This window comes from Hyperoodon ampullatus (genome assembly GCF_949752795.1).
Source record: "Hyperoodon ampullatus genome assembly, chromosome: 8".
In the NCBI taxonomy this organism is placed as follows: Eukaryota; Metazoa; Chordata; class Mammalia; order Artiodactyla; family Ziphiidae; genus Hyperoodon; species Hyperoodon ampullatus.
Window position 1 is genome coordinate 89,252,423 of NC_136921.1, and position 24,280 is coordinate 89,276,702.

At 41.8% G+C, this 24,280-nt stretch overlaps 1 protein-coding gene across 2 annotated transcripts; it reads right to left on the reverse strand.

Moving 5' to 3' along the window:
* Positions 1-705: 705 nt before the first annotated feature.
* WIPF1 (WAS/WASL interacting protein family member 1) lies at positions 706-22,916 on the reverse strand (the record flags this gene model as incomplete). 2 transcript variants are annotated; one of them, XM_079710184.1, is made up of 7 exons in its annotated part: positions 706-761; positions 4,093-4,206; positions 4,945-5,157; positions 9,111-9,896; positions 12,915-13,043; positions 18,792-18,921; positions 22,866-22,916. In XM_079710184.1, 7 exons carry the CDS (start codon positions 22,914-22,916, stop codon positions 706-708), a joined length of 1,479 nt encoding a protein of 492 aa, XP_079566310.1. The 2 variants fall into 2 exon arrangements, with proteins under 2 accessions (XP_079566310.1, XP_079566311.1); XM_079710185.1 differs by lacking the exon at positions 12,915-13,043 and having other exon boundaries at positions 9,111-9,695.
* Between the last annotated feature and the right edge of the window lie 1,364 nt (positions 22,917-24,280).

Genomic DNA, 24,280 nt, shown 5'->3' on the forward strand with positions numbered 1-24,280 from the left:
AAATACATACCAGGTTTTGAAGACTTAGTACCAAAAAAAGTATATAAAATATCTCATTAAAATTGTTACATTGATTGCAGGCTGAAATGATATTTTGGATGTCGGTTAAATAAAATATATTAAAGTTAATTTCACCTATTTTCCTTTTTAATGTGGCTACTAGAAATTGTAAAATTGTATATGTGGCTCACATTATATTTCTATTGGACAGCTCTGTCCGAGACCGCCGAAGATTGGACAGCCTGTAACTGCAAACATTTCACATGAGCAAGTTGCTTAGGTGGCCTGTGGTTCATGGAAACAGGAGGCCAAACATGCAAAAAAGGCATGGAAGCAAACAGCTCTCAGGGACCTTAATATCGTGATCTGTAGCAAAAAAGCAGTGAATGTTTGAATTTCATTGGTTGAAAGCTGGGACACAATTCATCGCTGCCTACTTGCCACAAAAGCCTATATTGATCCCCAAAGCAGCCAACAGGCTATAGCTGAAGCAAGCAATAGCTTTAAGAATATACACAATATAAAAAGCGAGGTGCATTTCTTTACTGCATACCCACCCTGCACACACGCATTCCCACATCACCTCCCTTCTTCCCTATTGCCATCATGAAGGGGACAAGGGAAGACAAGAGAAGGAGGGTGTGCGACTTGGACAGCAACAGCAGAAGGAGCTCTTGGGTTTGGGTGGAGAAGAGCAGGCAAGGATCACCTCGGGGTAGGAGGAAGGGGTGGGGCACCCCTTTCTCTTCGGTTGGATCCACCTTGATGAAAAAATAGACAAAATATAAATTTTGGTTAGAAAGCTTATGTTCTCACTGTAAAACTTAAGAATGGTTGCAAAAGAACCCACTACCCGCCCCCCCATGATCAAGGCTGTAAATAACTTGCACGTGTGCATGAGAAATGAAGGGAAGAAGCAAGTAAGGATCTGAACAAATTTTCCTAGAGAAGGATGACCTACCACTGCTACCAAGTACTTGTGCGAAGTTAAAGTTTTTAAAAAGTCACTTTTTTTCTCTTCACATAGTATGTGTGATTATACATTACATATAATATATAGATTGAGAAAATATGGATGAGAAAAACAAAAATTCACCAATGCTTTTACCACCCAGAGATAACCAATAATATTATGTGTATATTTTCCATATATAAACAGTTCCCTTTTTTCTTCCAAAAACAGGATCATATATAGTCCATTTGAACCTTTTTCAAAGTCATTACTCTTTACAAATATAATTGTTAATGACACATTGCATTCTATTATATAAGTATACTATAGTTTATTTATCTAATCATTCCCCTTTTGTTGGGCATTTAGGTATCTTCTACTTTCTAAACAATGCTTTTTTGATAGCAGCCATCCTAATAGGTGTAAAGTGGTAGTTTTATTTGTAGTTTTATTTGTGTTTTCCTAATGATTAGTGATGTTGAGGATCTTTTTATGTGCTTATTGGCAAGCTGTATATCTTATTTCAAGAAATATCTATGCAAGTATTCAACCATTTTAAAAATTGGGTTGTTTTGTTGTTGTTGAATTCTTTATGTATTCCAGATATTAACCTTTTATCAAATATATGATTTGCAAATATCCCATTTCATGGGTTTTCTCTTCACTCTATGGATAGTGTTCTTTTAAAAACTATGCATATTCATGGGCTGTCAGCATGCCATAACTAGGTTTAAACTCCATTCACAATTAAAAAATTCATTTGTCCCATGCACATTTTGTTTTGAGGATCTAACAGGTGTTAGGCATGAAGCCAGGTGCTCAGATGCTCTGAGTAGGTCTACCAGGGACTTGTGTCAATCGAGTAGGTCTGCTAAGGCCACGGTTCTGAGACTCAGGTGGACTGGCATTGATGGATTCCTCAGCAGGCCACCACTTCCCTGACAGCAACCAAAGTAGCCCACTTAGGGATTCTTGAGTTAGAACAAATCTCTGAGCAAGGGGAGGAGTTAGAGGAAAACAGTGGCAGTCCATTACCTTGCCTCTTCCTGTTTTTATCCCAACCAAGTCTTTTCTTGGGCAGGGACCTAAGGAAAGACTCATCTGGATGTAAATCAGCTATCTGTCATGGAGCCTTGACTGTCAGTTGACACACCACAAATGTTGAGCAAAACAAGGGCTGGCCTTGTGCAAAGCTGCAATTAGGAGGCACTGTTCAGGGCTGTCTGGGTGCCCCACCAGGCAGTGGGCCTGGAGGCTGAGGCAGGTACAGGAGCAAGATAAAACCACTCTGTAGTACTTTATTTGTGTTAGAAATGATCCATTATCGTTATAAAATATTAAACATGCCCAATGCTAGAAATATTTTTTTAAACCTACAAAAACATTTTTGGAGGGCTGTGGAAATTAATTTACCGATCTAAGAAATATTTTTAAATGCTGCTGTATTTCAAGCTCTGTGCCACTTTCAGAAGATGCAGTAGTGAGCAGGACCTAGTTCCAATCCTCAAGCTGCGGACAGTCATAAAGACAGGAAGTTGGGGGGAAGGAATGTGTTCAGCTATTAAAAATCTAGAGGGGCTGGGGAGGATGGCTCTGTTATTGACATAAATATACAAATAGCACAGAGTGGGGTGGGGGGAGAGAACTCTTCCCACGTGAAGACTTCTCCACCAAATATTTCAACCACCAACTCTTGTATGATAATTTTATTACAGTTATGCCTCTTTTATTAGGCATCATCTAGAATGCAGTATTCCACATAAATAACTTTTTTTAGGAATTAAACTTGTCCTTTCAAGAAGCAATATTCTGTTTACTTCTGGCATTTTTTTCAGGGAAATTTTTCTAAAGTATTTTCTAATTCCTTGAATTCTTCAACAGAAGCACAAAGCACAATTTGTCTTGTTCTTAATAACCCAACAGAAACATCTGTATTGTCCAGTGCTGTGATATCTAGCAGAGCTCTGTGTTCCTAGCTCCTCCTTTAACCCAAGACTGCCACCTATCGCTTCTCCCCGAGTCAGTGATTTTGCTTCTAACCAACCTTGTCTTCAGCTGATATTAATCTGCTCTAAGGCTGGGAACCAACCAAGCAAAAATTAAGAACTGTGTGTTAAGAAAGAGTCAGTAGGCTCAGAGTACGTGAAGGAGCTCTGCTGGGCAGTGAGGACAAGGCTAGGGGCACGTGACAGTTCTTTGACATGCTCAAACACTTCTTCTCCACTCATTTCTGGCTTGGGAGTTTGGTTCTGAAGCTAAGGCTATTACAAGATGGGGCCTCATCAGTGATATATGTATATTTCATGCTAATTCTTCCTTAGTTCTATACATTTATTGTTGTGAAATATCAGTTTTTCTATTTCCTCTTGTTCATGTATTTCTTTTCAGTAGGGGAAAACTGATTCACTTCTTTATGGTAGCATTACATCTGTAAGGAAAAAAAAAATCTAAATGTCCAATAATGGTAAACTAAATTATTATATGCTGACTTGATGGAATTCTGTAGAATAAAACCCATGTGATAAAATAGAGAAGCGTTTACTCAGCAATGTTATATAAATCTCATCAGCAAAACCCATACTCTATAATTATTAAACAATATAAATTAATCAGAATTAGATGGATAAAAATTAGAAGACAACCTGGTAAAATGAAAATATCTGTTATGTTATGTGGAGAGATTATGGGTATACTTAAAATTTCCATGTAATGCTCTGTAAAGTTATGATTATATTTAAATGATCAAAGCAGTTACAGTGAGTTTTTGTTATAATTAGACATTCTGCCAGTCTCAAAACTAGTTGGAATAGAAGATGGCTCTAATTGTGCCATCTTAGGAAGATCAAAATGGGAAAAGAGTGTCCAAACAAGCAAAATAATAAAATTTAACCTACTAGCAAACTAAAGGTATTTTGAGCTTGTTAATCATTTCTCATATGCATTCTGGATGTCTCCATTTTCCTCAATGCGTGTAGAAGCAGAGTTTACTAGAATTTATATGGTTCCAAATCCAGAAGTGATTTCTCTGAAATCGCCCCACTCCAGGCAAGAGACCTGGATTTCCTATACAACCCTCAGTTGTGTATAACCCAGGCTCCTCAAGTATGAAGGCATCCAATTGCCCTTGTAGAAATACTCACTCCGGCTTTCATTTCTTGCCAATTTACTGGGATAACTTTTGGTAGTTGGTACATATGGCTCTGGAGGTGGCAAATCAGAAATCGGATGGAAGAAGAATCTGCTTTCCCACTCATCTGAGGGAGAGAAACAAACAGTATCTTCAGTAACAGACAATCTTCTCTGAAGACTTATGTAACGAAAGGCACAGAATGAAATACAGAGAGAATGGCAGAGATCGCTTCTGGTTTTATGTCTAGAAGTTTAGAGAAAAGCCGGAAGTGCTACAAATATCACTGATTAGCACAGCGATAAAATATACTGGTCTGCATATCAAACCAAAGCCAGATCCAGGTGACTTTAACTAGAGTGACTAGGACCCAGCCAGTCCCTCTCAGGAGCTGGGGACTAAGGTTTGGGATGCCTTTCTTAATTATTCCTTCACCAGCGGAAGGAGTAACTAGGACCCTCTGATAACAATGGCAGAGATAAGCTGTTCAGTATCTGCAGGCCATTGGGCCTCTTACCCACCATGAACTGTTCAGAAAGGTAGGTATAATAAGGTTAGCTACAAAAATGGTTCTTTTCAGAATTCTGCAATCTCTGAAAAGTTAACCAAAATGAGACTCAAACAAGGAACAGAGAAAAATGATCTGCCTTTTTGGGGAGTGGAGGAAGGGGGATTACTATATTTCATCTGAAATCATCGTGGGCCCTAGAGTGCTTAGATTAGTGCTGTGCAGTATGATAACAATGAGGGTCACACAAACAAGAAATGTTAATGCAAACATACAAATAGACACAAACACACCTGCCATTCAACTGCTGCTCTACTATAGCTTGTACGTTTCCAAGGAGCCGGGACCACACCTCACCTTCACATGAAGAGTCTTGGAAGCCGTTTCTAATTGATGTCGATGGTGGAGGTGGGGGAGGCACCCCAGTGCCAGGCCTGTCAGGAGGAAGAGGAGGCCGGGGCCCACTTCTAGGACTGTCTGTTCCACTCCTGGATGGCACCTGAGGGGTGGCAGGCAGGGCCCGAGATGTGCTGCCGTTTCTGTTCATTGGAGGAGGTGGTGGGAGAGGGCCTGGAGCAAAAGAAAAATGACATTTAGTCCTATACCTTACACTGTACAGTACTATTATCATGGTCATCAACATGCAATTATTGAGTGCCTGCTGGATACATGCCCTTTTACTAGGGAATGTGGAGAAATGGTGGAGAGTTCCTAGGAGGTTTCGCCAAGAAATGATTAGACGCATATAAGCACAGAAATGCACAAGTGTACACACATATGCGGAACAAGTGCACACTGATAGCTAAATGGTGGTTTGGCTTTGAGTTAGTATTGAGATTGGAGGTGATGCAGTTGACAATGGTAATCAATCATCTGTTTATACTGACAACTGTATACTTTAAAAAACATTTAAAATTCCTTTTAAATAGCTGTTGAACTAATTACTGTGACATGTTACTTATTAAGTAACATGCTGTTTTAAAAATAAGATAGTTATGAACTTATTTTAGGTCTCCAGAGGGACTAAGTTCTTTAAATGCATGGTATTATTGCTAATTATACAAGCATGTTTCTGTGATGCATATGATCTATTTCCAGGCAGAAGTGGGATCAGGAAACCAAACATCAGTCATCCCAAAAACAGTTAGAGTTCCTTCTTGGTTCTTCCTCTTTGGGGTGTCAGATTAACAGAGGGAGTGACAATCAGCTAATCAATGTGCATGGCTATAAATGCTGGTGCAGTATCCTGACCCTGTGCAGGCTGGTTATCCTGTGGAACTTGGTTTTCTGTCTACAAAAGAACACCTTTCTCACTGCACTGTTGCCAGAAATACGTAGTCAAAAAGCAAATAAAAAGTATTATATAGTATTTGAAACCATGTTTTAAAAATGCAGTGGTGTGGTATAATCAGAAAATTTTAAGTTCTTAGTAAATAATTCAAAGTAAATTCTTCTTTTTGATAGTACAAAGGAACATATCTTGCTTTTCCCATCCTCCAAATGCAGAGGCTGTTTGGGTCATGAGTAAATTTTTAAAAAGAAAAAAAGAACTTGAGCATCTCTCATGCAAATCAAAATGGCCTTAGTAATTATTCCTGACCTTCAGTGGTGTGTTCCACTAGCAACATGCTGACATCTTTATGTAAACACAATGTCTTATGATGCTATAAATATAAATATGTCTTGTTAATTACAGATTCAGAATCCAACTAGAGGACCTTAAAGTGAATGACCCACCCATCAAAGATATTCCTGTCTGGAAGTCTTGGCTCAGATCTCTAATGGAGGTGGGAGGCATGCCCAGCCCTGGTTCGTCTCTCAAGGAGTCTTCAGTGCCTAATCTGGTAGAGTTTATTTATTGCCCCATCTGCTTCTCACTGCTGGAGTCCCAGTTAGTATGAGTAGAATTATTGGGGGGAGAAGTGGCTCACACTCTGTGGGCTTAATGGCAGTGGTAGTACCACCACATAACTGTCACTGAACGCAAACTAGACTTCCAATACTATGGGGCCTGGTTCTGCGTAACCTGATCAACTTGCTCTCTCTGACTTTTAAAGTAACTGTTCATGTTTCTTTACTCTCCAGCCTTCCGGCTCTCTGCTCCAAACCTAGGCAAGCGTAACAGAAAACAGGTTTCTATTTCCTGTTGGCAGTATAATAATGAAAACGATCATTTGTTGAATGCTACTACATGCGGGGAAATGAGAGAACCACTATACACACTGGTCTCATTCAATTCTTACAACAGCCCCGAGGAGCGTCAGGACAGCAGGTGAGGCCTCAGAGGTGCTGGAAGGTTAAAGAGCCCAAATCAGTACACTAATGAGTGGAAGAATAGGATTTGACTCCATTCTGTCAAATTCTAAAACACTCCCCTAACAATGAAGCCAAGCCACCTCTCAAAATATAGATGGCCCTTGATGACTTCTCATAGGTTCCTTGTGGAAATGTAAATTGGTGGGAATTTTCTAGAGGCCAATTTGGCAATACCTATGAAATCCATAGTTTACTATGCACATCCATTGTCCTAGAAATTCCATTGCTAGGAATTCATCCAAAAGAAATACACAGAGATGTGCACAAATATTTAGCTACAAGAATGTATCCCTGCATTATCTGCAACAGCAAAACTCTAGAGATGGCCTGTATGACCACGTGACTAATAAATAAGCCAAGGTACTTTTGTGGGATTTAATATTATGCAGCCATTAAAAGTCAGGTTGTAAAAGAAGAGTTAATCATATCAGAAAATGATAATGAGCTAAGTTAAATAAAAAGCAAATTAGCAAACAATATATGTAGTATGATACTAATTTTGTAAACGTATATATATGCATTTAAAAAAGACTGAAAGGGTATATAAACAATGTTATATCTGGATGATGGTGGTGGCAGAATTATAGATGATTTTTATTTTCATTATACTTTTATGTATTTTGTATAATAAACAGGTATGACTTAATGTAATTGAAAGAAACAACAAATATATATCGCTGCCTATCCTATTTGGGGGAATATTTAATCTGTTGATTAAATCATTTGGTAGAACCAAGCAAACAGCTCCTCAACCATTTTGGGGGAAAATCCATACCTGTTGGATAAGAAGAAAATGATGCATTTCATTCATCTGACTACTTGTTCTTATTTGTTCATTGAAGCATACTTAATGAGATGCCACAATGTCTAGACTGAATAGACTACCAACTTTTTTTTTTTTTTTTTTGCGGTACGCGGGCCTCTCACTGTTGTGGCCTCTCCCATTGCGGAGCACAGGCTCCAGACGCGCAGGCTCAGCGGCCATGGCTCATGGGCCCAGCCACTCTGCAGCATGTGGGATCTTCCCAGACCGGGGCACGAACCTGTGTCCCCTGCATCGGCAGGCGGACTCTCAACCACTGCGCCACCAGGGAAGCCCCCAACTTTTTATATTTGTAGCTGACTCTCCCTGGCAAAGTGGTTTGAAGGAGTGGTTTTCACTTTGCTACACATTACAGTCACCGGGGAGCTTCCAAATATCCTGATGCCCAGTTTGTAACCCAGACCAATGAAACCAGAAACCCTGGGGTAGGAACCCAGGCATGGTGGTTTTTAAAGCTCCCAGGTGATTCCAGTATGTGGTCAAGTTTGAGGACTACTATTTTAAAAAAGTGTTTATTAGGTTCCTGAGGTCAGGGGGTCAAAGGTCAGTTAGCTTCTCACAGAGCAAAAAATGCCCCATTTCCAGACATCCTGTAGGTATGGTAAGGTTAGATTCCAAAACTAGATAGTTCTTCTGAATCCATCAATAACAAACAGAAAACAAACAAGCACCTATGTAAGTAGGAGAGAGAATACAGACTGCTCACACTTCATTTCACACTGTGCAGGTTCTCCCCTTAGATCCAGGTTTCTCAGCCCTGGGTGGGGACACAGATGGGCTTCAGCAGGTCCTTCAATCCATGAAACAGCAGGCAATTTTGAGTTTATGCTTATGAGCATTTTTATGGAGAGGCCTTATTATACCTTTATCTGATTCTCCAAGGGATCTATATGTCAGAGATGTGAACAGACAGCAAAATGGACTCTAGTATGTGTCAAAGCTTGACCGATGAAGAGAAGTACAGGGGAAGTCCATTCACTCTTAAATAACTGCCCTCCTTGTTGGAATAATGGGCCCTCCTGCAGGAGATGGGAATTTAGTTCCCAGTTAAGACAGCAGAAATTCCCTTTCAGGAGATGTCAGGTAGAGTGGTGAGATGGAAGGTGAGTGAGTGGCCTATTCTTTATTAACTCGCTTGGGATCATTTCACTTCACTGGTTACTTAGTCTCCTCACTTCTGAAACGTGGACAGAAGTATGGGTCCCACTTTCTTCAGAGGTTACGTGAGGCCAAGAGGAAATCATATGGGTTACGTGTCACTTCCAAGGTCAAAGCAGCCCGAGAGTTCACTTAAGCTTTTGTTGGGCTCTCTTCATGTGCAGTTGGTAGTGACTTCTGGGCTGGCTGGGTCACAGGGGCACAACTCACCGCGCTCTGGCCATACCTGATCTGCCCGGTGGGTCCCTCACCGGAGGAGGGGGTCTCTCGTTGGGCGGGGGAGGAAGAGGGCCCGACCGCCCGGGTGAAGGTAAGGGAGGCGCAGATGACAACGACGACGAGGACGAGAGGGACAGGTTCCGCTGTGGGAGCCTCGGGATTTCGTCGCCGCCGCCGCCACTGGACCCTGGGGGCACTGGGGGAGGGCCCGGCCGGCTGGGGGGCAGGGGCGGGGCCTGCGCGGAGGGGGAAGGCCGCGGGGTGGAGGGCACCGGGGGCTTGCTGTTCTGAGGGGGAGGCGGGGGGACGGCCTCCCTATGGATGGAGGGCCTGCTGCCCACTGGAGGGGGCGGAGGAGGGGGTTTGTCATCCAAGGCCCTGCTCGGGGTAGGGGGGAGGGGAGGCCGGTTGGAGAAGGGCGAGGAGGAGCCTGACGGGGTCTGGCGGGTGGAGCCTCCACCGAAAGCAGCCCCTCGGTTTCCGGGGAGAGGGGGAGGAGTCGGCCCGGGGCTGGGCTGCCTGGGGGCCCCGGACACTAGGGTGGACCCCCGGTTGTGCAGACTTGACTGAACGGGTCTTGGAGTATTAGGCACTGGAGGCGGAATGTTATCAGGCTTCGCGCCCACGTCGGGCCTCGGGGGAGGCATTCGGTTCCTCTGAGGTTCTGGAGGTCCGCTTCTGTGGCCTGAAGAAGGCACAGGGAACCTCCCTGGGCCACTTGGGGGCGAGAAAGGTTTGGCAGATGTGGGTCTTCCTCCTGGTGGCAAAATCGGGGGTCGGCTTCCTCCAGAATCTGAAGAACAGGAAAAAAAAAAAAAAAAATCAGAAAGTTAGGAACCTTAAAGGAAATCAGAGAACTAGAGTAAATTGCCAGCTACTGGAAGCCCTTTCCTAGATGCTGTAAACGATAGGTAACTATTATTTATATAAACTAGGTTTTGTGTGTCCTTCCAGGAAGCAGAGGGACAGATCACAGCTCTCTGTTTCTCTTCTGCTCCCAGATTCCACAACCCATCAGCTTTCAAAGGGATTCTGGAGCGCTCGCTTGGCATTATGGATGGACAAGAACCAGGATGAGGTTGGTAAGAGTTCTGGACACATCCCTGTTCATTACAAGAGGTCAAGAACAGGATGGCACTGGAACATGGGATTTCAGCTAATGATTTTCTTTTCTCCCCATCACTATCCCTGTCCCCCCACCCTGTACCTCTCAGGTTTGAAAAATAATGTAGCCGTCTTAGATGAAGAAATTAGTTATCCCAATATAAGTTTCTGTATGGGAGGGCTTACCTAGAACCTTTAAAGGTAAATTTCTAAGAGAGAATGGAAAAACATAGTGGAAGAGTTATGATTGAAATAAGAAACTGTCAAAGGAAAAAGAAACTGTCAAAGTTTAGTTAAAAGAGTTGACACCAGTGGATGGTCTTAATCTACAAACAAGTAGGCAACTATACAACGTTTTTCCCTACTAGGTCCACTTCCACTTTAATACTGACAGGACAGAACAACCCTACTATTAATACATAATTAATATTCAACTGCTTTGGTTCAACAAAGGGAAGAACTAAAGAGGAACCAAAGTTATGGAAAAACTCAAACCACCACCCCAGAGTCTCTTAGAACCCAAACTAATTCTCAAAAAATGCTTAGTCTGAAAAAACTTCACCCAGTTCAACTATGAGCTGATTAATGTACCAAATATTAACCTGCTGTACTATATGCCATCCATCATTCTAGGTGCTAGAGGCAGAGGAGTAAACAAAACAGAAAAGCTCTGGCTCTCTTGTAGCTTACGTTCTTCTGGGGGAGAGAAACAAAAAACCAGTAAACATAAATATTTTCAGAGAGTTATAAGGACTAAAATAGGCTGATGAGATGAAGAATGCCCAGAGAGGCCAGGATAGATGGGGGTGGCCCTTCTGAGGATGTGACATTTGAGCTAAGGCCCGCCATGGAGAGCAGGAAGGGAAGTGCTTCATTCAGGGCCAGCAGGTGCAAAGGCCCTGAGGTGGAAATGAGCTTCAAGTTAAAAAACCAAGGCTTTTATGTGCGTGAGGCACAGTGAGCATGGAGGAGAACCCTACGAAACGTAGCCTGAGTGGCCAGCAGGGGCTGGGTGATAAAGAGCCTTGTAGGCCAGAAGGCGTTCAGATTTTATCCAAGGCACAATGAGAGACATTTGGCTGGATTTATGAATAATGTGAACTCTAGAGAGAATTTTTTATTTTGACTTTAGCACTAGAAATGAGCTATATTTTCCTTGACTGTGTGGTATAGTTCTATGTCACCAACTTGTGATAAGTTTTACCTTCCAAATTTGGATTAAAGGTGCAGTTACTATCCACATATATGTTACAGGGATGGGACCCATTATGCAGATAGTATACTATGCAAATACTATAGCATTTTGTGTACTAACTTAAATTCCATCTTCATTTCATTGTTTTACTTCCAGTTGTCTTTTGCCTGAATTTCTTCACCTACTGTTAAAGTACTGAATGTATGCATTTGTCAGTTGCCTCAAGTCCTTTCAGTGGGTTTTAAATAAACAAATTTAAATGCAGGCCTGGCAAGATAGAATCTCTCATATTCTTGAGTCTCCTTCTAGATGTTGACAATCCAAAACTAAAATAGCCAGGTAACCCTGAGGATTCAGTGACTTTATCTTCATATGAATGTGACAATTTCACACTTTCCCAGTGGACATTTTAAAAGACCATAGAATTAGAAATAAAATTCTTCTAACACAGTAAACATTAAAAAGTAAAGTTTCATGGTGAAATTTCTTGAGCTTCTGTCATAGTCAGGGGAGAGCCTCACACACTCTGTAAGGTTTTTTATTTAGGCATGACCAGGTTTAACTTTTTTCTGTGCCATCGTGTTCACAGACAATCCTGTAGGACTCATTTCCATGGCTTCCTGCAGAGAATACTTAGAATCACTAGCTCTGAAATGCCAAATGTCAGGCAAAACACCTTTTTAGATTTTGTGAGATATGTAATTATATTTCATATGACATGCTCCATTGTGTGTTTGAAAAGAGACCCACAAGTATTTACTACACTCGACAGGTGGGTCAGACTACCTCACAAAGAAAGCTGAATCTGCCAGGTCACCAGGCAGAGTTTCCAGGGGTGGCAAGTCCCATTTGCTCCTTCCTTTTCTTCCCACTCTAGCTTACCCTTTAGAAAAGTACAAAAACGTACAAGTTACCCCAAGGACACTGGGCAAATATTTAACAGCTCGATGGAGCTGTCTGATCCTGATTGAAAAAGAAAAAGAAAAAAAAAAGATGCTAAATAGAGTCCCTCTTTTTTAAAAAAATTATTTTATTTCATTTATTTTTGGCTGCGTTGGGTCTTTGTTGCTGTGTGCAGGCTTCCTCTAGTTGTGGTGAGCGGGGGCTACTCTTCATTGCGGTGCGTGGGCTTCTCATTGCAGAGCGGCTTCCCTTGTGGAGCACGGGCTCTAGGTGCACAGGCTTCAGTAATTGTGGCACATGGGCTCAGTAGTTGTGGCTCACGGGCTCTAGAGCACAGGCTCAGTAGTTGTGGAGAATGGGCTTAGCTGCTCCGCGGCATGTGGGATCTTCCTGGACCAGGGCTTAAACCCATGTCCCCTGTGTTGGCAGGCGGATTCTTAACCACTGCGCCACCAGGAAAGTCCCTTGAGTCCCTCTTATAAAACAGTGTTAACATTTCAAGAAATCTAAAATGTTTCACAGGGCACAGTGCCTTAGAGGGGATGCCAAGTCTCAAAACCGCCAGACTCAGCCTTGTCTTCAGTAACTAAGGAAGGAAACTCTCCTTACCACTCTCCCTGTTGGCTGTGGATCTCAGCTTTGGCATCCCAGCCTGGAACAGTCCTCCCAAACCGGGTGGTCCACCCCCTCCAAAACTCCCACTGCTGCCTCCGCCACCACCAGCAGCTCCTTTAGGTTCTGCAGAAGGAAGAAAACACAGCCTTTACACATGTCTGAAGATAACCACCAGAGAACTTCACCAGTCCTCGCCCAAGTAAACAGTCACGATACAACAGGGAGCTGGCAGAACCTAAGCCCGTGGTGGACACGTGGAATTTCATTAAAGGGTAGGGCTTTAAGGATTCACCCTGTCCCCCGTCAGAAAAGCAGAGGGTTCTTTCTACTCCAGGGCAGTCGCAAGCCCAGTGGTAGAAGAATCAGTAATAATGACTTTCCCCTGCTTGGCTGGCTGCCACATGAGTTAATATCTATTGTGTATCATAGGATTTGGTAAATAAAAGTATCTTCAAAGAAAGAAAGTCTTAAGGGAGGAGGAGATGCAATAAAAGGTGAGAAGAAAGGAAACAGTAAAAATAAAGGAGAAGAAAATAAAATATCCCATAATTTTGCTTCATTGAAATACCCACTTTTTGGGTGTATTTTTCCCTGCCAGGTTTTGGTGGGTTTTTTTGTTTTGTTTTGTTTTTCATTTTACATGTTTTTTCTCATGACCAAATTCACTACATAGTTTTCAGCCTGCTTTTTTCAGTCAATACTTTATTGTTAGCATTACCTGTGTCACTAAATATTTTTTGAAAACATGAGTTTAAAGGATTGCATTGTGTTTTAGAACACTGAATGTACTGTAATTTATTTATCCATTCTACCTATTTGATGGCCTTCCAGGTTGATTTCAATTTTTTAATATCATAAAACCCAACAGTAGACTTTAACATTTTTATAATTCTTTGCAACTTGAGACGATGCAAAGATTTTGTTTTATTTTGCATTTGTTGCCAAAAACTGTGAAAGATTTCAAAATAGGCAAACGAAAACAAGAAAAGAAAGGAAGAAGAAGGAAGAAGAAGAAAGAAAAAGATTACTAAGTATCCAGTCTAGCCTTCTGGGTTATTTCCCATTACCTTTGAGCTAGTCTGCAACTCTGTTAAATTGTACAAAACTGATAATAATGCAAATGATATTTGTCCATAGAAATGCATATTGGTTGTGTTCAGTGTAATGCAATTGATTGACCCATTTTGCACCTATTTGTAAATTCATTTCAACACTCACCTGCCTACATATATGTGGTACTTTGAATTCTCCTTTGAATTGATAACATTATATTGGTTCCCTCATTAATTAATGAGCTAAATAAAATCTTTGATATATGTTTATTTTATATCTGTATTAGAGCCATGATTATACCCTCTTTAAAAAATTGTCTCTTAACAATTTATGTATGTATATGTTTTATGAGGTTAAGTACTGTTTAAAGTTCTACCCCTGGAAAACCTTGTTGAGTCTTTGGTAAGTATTACATGAGATCTACAAATTAATCTGGGAGAATTGACACTTTCATGATATTTAGACTTTATGGAAACATGGTATATTTTCCCATGTCTTCTGATTTATTCAGGAAAGTTTTATAATTTTCATGATGTGGGTCACCCATAGTTCTTTCAGGGTCACTTCAAATACATTTTTGTTTGTTGAAATTATGAAAGGAATGTTTTTCCTACTATATTTTGGATTTGGTTATTATTGGCATCAGGAAATTTCATTTAATATCTAATAAATAACTTTCCTGCATTTTCAGAATTAAAATTTATTTTTTACCTTGGATTTTCTAGTAGACAAATGCTCTGCAAATAATAACGGTGTATGCCTTCTTTTCTAAGAGTTGTGTATCTTATTTCTGTTTTATATAAGAAATTACTTTGATGACTGAGCTTCCATAACAGTACAAGTTATTAATGTTTTATTAATTTAAAGACAATTTATTTTAAAATAGTTATAAAGAATAAATAGGGCTTCCCTGGTGGCGCAGTGGTTGAGAGTCCGCCTGCCGATGCAGGGGACATGGGTTCGTGCCCCGGTCTGGGAGGATCCCACGTGCCAGGGAGCGGCTGGGCCCGTGAGCCATGGTCGCTGGGCCTGCGCGTCCGGAGCCTGTGCTCCGCAACGGGAGAGGCCACAACAGTGAGAGGCCCGCGTACCGCAAAAAAAAAAAAAAAAAGAATGAATATACATTTCTATATTTATCTTAAAAATAAATTATTAACGTTATTAGTATTTTAAAAATAAAGGAAATCATGTTTTGATTTTAATGAGAATGCCTCTAATGTTTCAAAGTTACATTTAAAAAAATATATATTTATTTGTTTATTTTTGGCTGCATTGGGTCTTTGTTGCTGCGTATGGGCTTTCTCCAGTTCTGGCGAGCGGGGGCTACTCTTCGTTGTGGTGCACAGGCTTCTCATTGGGGTGGCTTCTCTTGTTGCGGAGCACAGGCTCTAGAGCACAGGCTCAGTAGTTGTGGCGCACGGGCTTAGTTGTTCGGCGGCATGTGGGATCTTCCTGGATCAGGGCTTGAACTCGTGTCCCCTGCATTGGCAGGTGGATTCTTAACCACTGCACCACCAGGGAAGCCCCCAAGTTACATACTGACTGTTGGTTTGAAATAACTTTTTTTTCTTTCTAAGTATTCGTGGTTAGCAAGGATCCTTCCACTCTGGGTTTTTAAGACTTTCTTATGGCATGGAATTTTATCAAATGCCTATCCAGGATCTACTGAGATCAGTATATGGTTTTCCTTATTTGATATGATAGATATATAGACTTTCTAATATTAAAAATGAGACAAACTCTGGATTTGGTGAATTATTTTTTTAATATACTATTGAATTAGAGTTTTTGGATTTTTAGTTAGTATCCTCTCGTCTGTGATCATGAGTGGTCTACAGTAGGGTTTCTTAGCCTTGGAACTACGGACATTTTGGGTCAGATAATTCTTTGTTGTGGGTGACCATCTTGTTCCCTGTAGAATGTTTACAGCATCCCTGGCCTCTACCCACTAGGTGTCAGTAGGAACCCTCCCTCAGCAAGTTGTGATAACTAAAAATGCCTCCAGGCATTGCCACGTATCCCCTGAGACACTGATACACCAGCTTTCTTTCTGTATATATTCTGCCTTTGTCATGTTTTGATATTAAGATCATGCCAATCTCATTATACCTAACAGATAGCTTTCCATGTCTTCCTACATTTAGGAATGATTTATATAGCATTTGAATTTGTTGTTTCTTAAAATCTGAAATAATTTTCTGATAAAATCATCTGGCTCTAAAGCTTTTTAGAGAAAAAGTAAGTTGATAAAGTTTTCAACTTTTTCCTTGCTCACTGAAGCTTCATGAATGATTTTTGGTAAATTTGTACTTTTCTTAAAAAGTTAAATTCTGGGCTTCCCTGGTGGCACAGTGGTTGAGAGTCCGCCTGCCGATGCAGGGGACACGGGTTCGTGCCCCGGTTCGGGAGGATCCCACATGCCACGGAGCGGCTGGGCCCGTGAGCCATGGCCACTAAGCCTGCGCGTCCGGAGCCTGTGCTCCGCAACGGGAGAGGCCACAACAGTGAGAGGCCCGCGTACCGCAAAAAAAAAAAAAAAAAAGTTAAATTCTTTAAGATTTCAAAATGTTTTAGCATATAACTTCATTGTAGCATCCTTAATTTTAGAAAATCTGCTTTGAATCTTATTTAATCTGCTTTCTGAGCTCTATTTATTCATTTGTGTTTTCTTTTTTTCTGGATTAGATTGATCATAAGTCTGTGTCAGCTCTGTATCTTTTCTAGGTGTGGAACTTTCTGGGATACTTATGGGAACTCTGCTGACAGAAGAAACAATCTGATACTGAACTCACAAAAATTACTTCGCCTAGTACGATATATCAAATTAGAATAACAATTTCTGGAAGTGTATGCAAAATTGCTTCCATATAAAATTTAAAAGTTTTACTAATTTTAATTATTGCCAATAATATTAATAATGCCCTTGTCATTAAAACATTATTCGTTGATGAACGATACATTCTGGAATACTGCATTTCATAGGATACCTTTACCTGGTATTGAACATTCAAAGAGATCGATGAACTTGTTCTATCAGACATCGTCCACTAGTGTTCTTAACTTGCAACAGTTGTACAGCTTTCCGATAGAGAAGCTACACTAGTTGAACAATTAAATTGGAGGACAAAGCTGACCTCAAGAGTTATATCATGTATAACCATGGTCAACATTTTGACATAGAACCCAGGGAGGTTTCACCTGCAAACAAATACAAAACCATAGATGGACTTTGCCACTTGCAAAGAGCTTCTAACAACAGTGTTAGTGTCCAGTTAAGTTCATGGACAACAAGGGCATGCATTGGGTTGCATCTGGTGTCCACAAAGCAAAATGCATTCTTAAACATCACTGAGCAGATGGGAGGGAGAACTAACACTCTTTTCCATTTAACGAGAAAAGTGTATCTTGAAGAATATAATGAACTTCCACTAGTGGATTCAGGACTAGGCCCCAGACTGTCCATTCTTCTTCAACATCTAGGGAATTCTCCAGAGCCTAGGCTCCCTCTCATAGTGGAGAGAACCACTGGGCTCTGGTCTTGAGGTTGGCAGTTTGTGGAGTTCCTCTGGCCCCATCCCAGGCACCATGATTCAATGGCTATTGGACCAAAGCTCCCCAGAAAGAAGCGACTGGGCTGGGCAACCCCACGGAGAACCTTGTGACACAGATCAGGAAAACTAAGCAATTGATTATATAATAACCACACCATTTTGTGGGCATTCTGACCCAGAGGTAACACTTCGTCAAAAGTCAAAGACCCTCTAGTTCCACTGAAGTGTGGTGCATTCCATCTGCACCACCTTGCCCAGTAACAGAGCAAAACTCAAAGGCCTTTGTCGTGGTCTTCCTCTTTTCCACCTTCCTCCCACACCAATGTTCTTCACCTAACGCTGATCTTTCTCTTCTACTCGTTAGGCACTTTTCCTAGAAATTCCTCCACTTGGCTAAAATCCTACATCGTTATTCACTTGTCTACAAAGCTCCCTCTGGTGAGTTTAGGACAGTCTAATTCCTGTTGAGTCCAAGTGGCATCTGTGGTCGAGGATGAATTCTGGGCACATCTGGCTGGCAGTGGAAATGTGTGAGGAGTGTGAGATGATAGTCTTGAGGCCTCATAATTAACTTCGGTAGATTCTAGCCATCTGTAATGTTTCATTCTGTTGTACATGTTAATAAGTAGCCCTGTATGGTGGGTACTTGTTTGTTTACACATACCCTGCCTTGTTCCAGAAAGTATCTCAGATTTACGATGGGTCAATAAGCAAAGCTGTGATCTCATTTCCTCTCTCTCCAACCCCCTAATAATCATAACTACATTTGAATTACACATTCCAGGCAACAAAACACTTTCAGAAGCATTGTCTCATTTGATGCTCACAACAAACTTGTGAGGGCAGTAGAACAGGTATTATTCTCCATTTTACAAATGAAGACAAAGGGTTGGAGATGGTCAGGGCTCGAACCTACATCCTTTGATTCCAAGACTAGGGCTCTTTCCATATTTCATGCTGCCTTTTGCTCTGTGGTAAGATGAGCAAAGGGTTAATTTCCAGAAAGTGCTGTAAAGAGTTGTGAATAATTCAGAGAATTGCTGCTGTGTGTGTCTTGGACAAAGAATTATTATACTGGCTTCCTGCAGCATTACAGGGAACCCAAGCCAGAGCCATGGCCTACAATGAGTGATACAGTCCCTTATTCTGCTAGCTTTGCAGCTGTTGTTAACCAAAAAAAAAAAAATTTTTTTTTGGTGGGAAGAGTAGAGTTGATTGTTAGGTCATAAACCATTTATCTCCATGGAAAATAACTTTTTTCACTTACTGTCCAGTATCGGTGCACTTCTGTCATTGGTGACTGCCTTCTTTAGTTTCTTCCCTTTGCTGATGTCAGAGAGAAGAGCATTTCTCCCAGCCTGCTCTGACTTACTCAAGGTAGGCTTTTCTGTATTGGCCTGAAAGGAAACAGGCAAACTCATATTCATCTTTTGAATTAAAATCATGTACTACAACACTCAGTGAGGACAGCTAGCACATTGGGAGCTTGTTATTAAGATTCTTGGCAATAGGCTGTAAATTCTCTACAAGTTTTAGACCCGATGTCACTCTTTTTAAGACCCAGACATTTGGGAGCAGATGCAGCAATAAATTACATTCATTTTTAATGCAGGAAGAGTCACTCCCTGATAAAAGTCTCTGAAAATTCAGATCACAATCTGGCCGTAACCAACAGAGCAAGGGGTGGATGGCTAGAAACGAGTAGGGAATTTTAAGTTTGCAGGATACTATAAGGCTTCATCCTCTAGAATGTTCTCTGAAGAACATCTCTTTCTTGTCTTTTGGAACTAACCTGGTGCAAGAGGAAAATTGTCTTTATCAAAAAGGGTCAGCTGTATTTTTTTTAATCCACCAAAATTTTAGAAAATAATTCCCTCTGGTTACACTGACAAGAGATTTTTTTCTTTTTAATTTAAGGCAGATTGGAGGTATAATTTACAAATAGTAAAATCACCCTTTTAGTGTACAGTCCTGTGAATTCTGACAAACATATACAATCGTGTAGCCACCGCCACAATCAAGATATACAACATTTCCATTACCCCCCAAACTCCCTTCATGTTCCTCTGGCCTAAGGTGTTCCTGGTGTTTAATCCCTTAAAAAATTTTTTTTATTTTTAAATTCTTTTTTCCATTATGGTTTATTACAGGATATTGAACATAGCTCCGTAATCCCTTTGAAAGCTTAGCCCACAGAGACTGCACAGCTGACAAAGATGCTGCTTTAAAACCTTTGGGGGGACTTCCCTGGTGGTCCAGTGGTCAAGACTCCATGCTTCCACTGCAGGGGTGTGGGGTTGATCCCTGGTCGGGGAACTAAGATCCCACAAGCTGTGATGGGCAGCCAAAAAATAAAAAAATAAATAAAACCTTTGGGTATTTTGTATAATTTCAGAATTCCTGGGAAAGATTCTTACTGTGAAATTGGGATTTTGTTTTTTTCAGGGTTCTTTCAGGGAGTGGGAACACTAAGAGGCCAGCAAATGGACTCGGAAGCAGGCGTGTACCTGTGTCTATCACACTTGGAAACTGGCTTGGTCTGGCCTGGTCCCGGAGAGAGTCGTCTTCCCCAAACCCAGTGGTACTTCTGGCAGCTGTGAGAGTCCTTTGAGGCTCGCCCCAGCCCTTCTGAAAGGCTCTGATTTCACAGATGCCAGCAAGGGCCACAAGGAGTAAACCTGGGCAAGTTTAGCTTGATACCTGACCCAGCTATTTATTATAGTTAGAGGCAGAGGGAGAGCTAAGAAAAACCCTGAAGCAGGCTAAACAGAATCTCTGTGTATGAAGCTGAAAGGCTCTTAATTAAATTATAAAGTAGTAGTTGCTCACGATAGTAACAGCTAACATTTATATAGCTTTTACTATGGGTCAGGCACCGTTTTTAGCATTTTATGTATATTAATTCATCAACCCTGTGAGTCATGACTTCCATTTTAGAGTCAAGGAAACTGAGGCACAGGGAAGTTAAATCATCAACCCGGTTACCCAGCTGGTAAGAGGAGGAGCTCGGATTCAAAGCCTGGCAGCCTGACTCCGGAGCCTTCCCTATAACCTGACAGAAGGATAACCGCGGGGTCTAGAATGCCCCTTCCTGGAAATGGGGAGGTGTTAAAGAGTACAAACTTGCAACTAAAACATGGATAAGTTCTGGAGATCTAACGTACAGCACAGTGATTACAGTTAACAATGCTGTATTATATACTTCAAAGCTGTTAAGAGACCAGAACTTAAACGTTCTTATCACAAAAACGAAATAATTATGTGATGTGATAGAGGCATTAGCTAAAACTATGGTGGTAATTATAATACATAAATGTATCAAATCGATGTGCTGTCCACCTTAAACTTATACAGTGTTATATGTCAATTATATCTCAGTTGAAAAAAAATTAATAAATAAAATGCCCTTTCCCCACTGGCCTCCAACCCTCCTCTGAAGCAAGCCTGTTAAGAGCTTCTTGGCAGTCAGTTCCAGAAAGGCTCTTTGCATATACAGTTCGCTTTTGCTAATGGGATCATCCTCTATTGCTCTGAAACTTGTTTTTATAACTTAACAACATGCCTTGGACATCTTAGAAAGAGCTTTTTGAATTACCTATTGTCTTCGTTTTAAGGATGAAAAAACCTGAGGTGTCTAGAGGTTAAGTGCCACGTCCACATTGGTTCTCTTCATGGTTTTGGATCAGCAACCCTCCCTGACCTCCTGTTCTGCCTCAAAATTTATTTTGACACCTGACCTCCTTGGGTGCTGACTTATCTCTTGACTGTGCTGTTCCACTGGATGATGTCCTATGATGGCCACCAACCTTTCCCTTTTCCCGTCTCTATATCCTGTCTCTCTAGGATCTTGCTTTTAGTCAGGTAATAATGGATAGAAATGAGTGGATAGGATAAACCAGGGTGTCCCAAACTTCAACCATTCTGGTACAACTTTTGTGACTTTTGTCATCTTCTCATGCTACCTGTGTTATTAATATTTTTCATTAAGTCAATTCACTATTTTATTTACTATACTATTTCTCACTGAACATTTCTTTTAAATTAACTCACTATTAAACCCTGGGTGTGCTAGTTATAACTTTTAGAATACATATTAAACACGAGCATTAAAATTAAAAAAAAAATCAAGGCACATACGACTCAGCGGTGGTGCAAAACCTATACTTTTGGGGAAATATAAACTAGTCCTTCTATGTTAACCAGATCACAGCTTTTCAAACTTATCTAAGGGAAGGACGAATTTTTAAGAAAAAAATTTCCAATCCGTCATGGACCAATATTTGGTAAAATAACAATGACTTATTAGAAAAATGAATCCGTTTAAAAAAGACACACAAAATACAATCTTAGAAATAATAGACATAACACCACTTCAGATTGCTATAAGTGTTTCTAAGCGCTTACTCTTAAATTTCTTATTTTGGGGGGACTCTAACCAGGAGTTGGAGGATCACACCTGGAATAGCAACGAGCTAATCAATGGTCTGTTCTTCCAACTAGGTTCCAGCCTTAGATGGGTTATAAAAAATGTGTACCATGGAAGCCTAGGCAAGGGACTTTTCCTCTCTGAGCTCCAGTTTCCCCAAGTGAAAAGTGAAGGGCCCATCACTGGGAGGCTCCTTAGCAGCGAAGGCCTCACATACTGGGGGGTGCGTCTGGGAGACCTTCCGTATCACTGCGGGGAGGGCTGCCGGCTTCCTGGAAACGGGTGCACTAACTTCTGAGGACAGGTCCATCAGGGGGTCAGGATGAGCCCAGAGAAGAAATTCCTTAGGAAAGTACACATGGAACTGCGAGGATGGATTTAAAGGGTGAAGTAAGTGGGGGGAGGGGGGAGTGGAAGATGGGGGTTATTTGTCAAAAACAGAGTGGGAAGAAAGATGGCGAAAGGCAGAGAAAAAGTAAGTGAGTCTGGAGGACACTTTAATGGATGCATTTTCAGACAGGCAGACTGGGTCTCTGGACTATCTGCCCAGATGTTAAAGGCTAGAAGCTGAAAACAGTGCAGGCTAGGCAGAACTGCTCCTGCCAACTGTCTTAGGCCAGCGTGTTCAAATGAACAGGACGTGTCTCCTTGATGGACGAGGCAGAGGAAACCTAACTAATCCACATTCCACGCATGTCCTACGCATCACATGAGACCTTAGACTACAAAACATTTTCGTATGGTTATCTGCTGCATCTCAGGCTCTGGCTTATTTACTCCAGCACCTGGAAGGCTTACCATATCATTCATATTTAAGCCAGAATGTGAATACACTGAAAACAAATACATGTGTGCCAGGTTCAAGTTTGTTTAGCTTGTTTCATGCATGGGCCATGGATGGGGAGAATCACTCACCAGAGAAAACGTGGGCGGTGGTGGGGGTGCTGGAGGGGGCGGTACGGGCATCCTGGACAGTTACACTTTCAGCAGTCTGGCTGACAAATCTGTAAAAACAAAAAGAAACAAAGCACCATCATGTATTAGACTTCTTAGTAATACTCCATCCTAATCTTCCTTCCCGCTGTCCCGTCAAAGTGGCAGCTATTCACGAAGCCCAACTTTTATAACAGGTGGAATTCCTTTACGGCATGGCTAGGATGTTACTATTCTGGAAGGTGGTTAACAGGGAAGGCTTCTCAGCCAAAGTGCCTGGAGATACTGGAAGCAAAATCCAGTGCCTCATGCTGCTCAATCCCACCACCACCAAAGCAGGTTGGGGGAAGGACCCTGGCCTGCTGCCCGAGTAAGCTGGGAGGTTATTAGGAAACTGCTAGAAATGTATCCTGGCCAAGTCCGATGTTCAAGTGGCTCCACTTCACTTATCTCCATGGCGCAGTCCTCTCCACTTCTCCCGCCCCCACCCACTCCGTGCCCTCTCTTTTCTTCTCCAACATTCCTGACATTTCTTCTCCACTCTGCTGCTTTTCTTCTCTGAGATTCCTGACATCTGTCTAGGTCTGGGTAGCACCCAGGAATGCAAAGATGAATCTATATTTCTATACTTGCCCTCAAAGTTCTTACAGTCCTCCGGGGAAAGGAGATGGGAATATGGGAAGATAAGATGGGCAAGGAGGCTGGATTCCTACCTCTATGCTACTTGGCGTTTCCTTACAGGATCCAAGTGGAAAAAAAGAGGGGAAAAAAGAGAGGAGGAATCAAACCTCTGATTCTGGGCTGTTTACTACAAATAGGCTTCCTTAGAAAGGCTTTCTGCAGAGTCTGATTGCTATGGGGACAAAGGGAAGGCCAGACTCCATGCGGTTGAGACAGCGCAGGGAAGCCCTGGTGGGTAGCAGCGGCGAAGAGGGCAGCCTGGCAAACATCAGGGCCTGAAGAAACAATGGCGAGGACGTGCCCCCAGAGTTGTGCCAGCAGTGACCCGTCTCCCTTTTCCCCGGTCCTCGGAGCCCCATCCCTGGGTCCAAGCGGAAGCCCCGGGCCGCAGCCCCCACCCACGTACTCACCTCTCAGTATCCCAGCTTCTCCCGCCCAGACCCTGCTACTCCTGGATCAGCAGCGCTCCCAGATTGGCAGCGGGGCAGCACCCAGAGCTTTTAGAAACATCAAATCTCAGTCCCTCTGCCTGCACTGCATTTGTTTCAGCATTTTAACAAGATCGCTGGGTGATTCATATGCATTTGAGAAGCCTGGTGGTAGAGCCTTAAACCAAGGGAGCAGCCTGGAACACTGACCACCTGAATAACATTGTTTCTGTGGAACATGTGTCCTGAATTTCAAACCTCAGGATTATCTTTTATTTTCAATAGTCT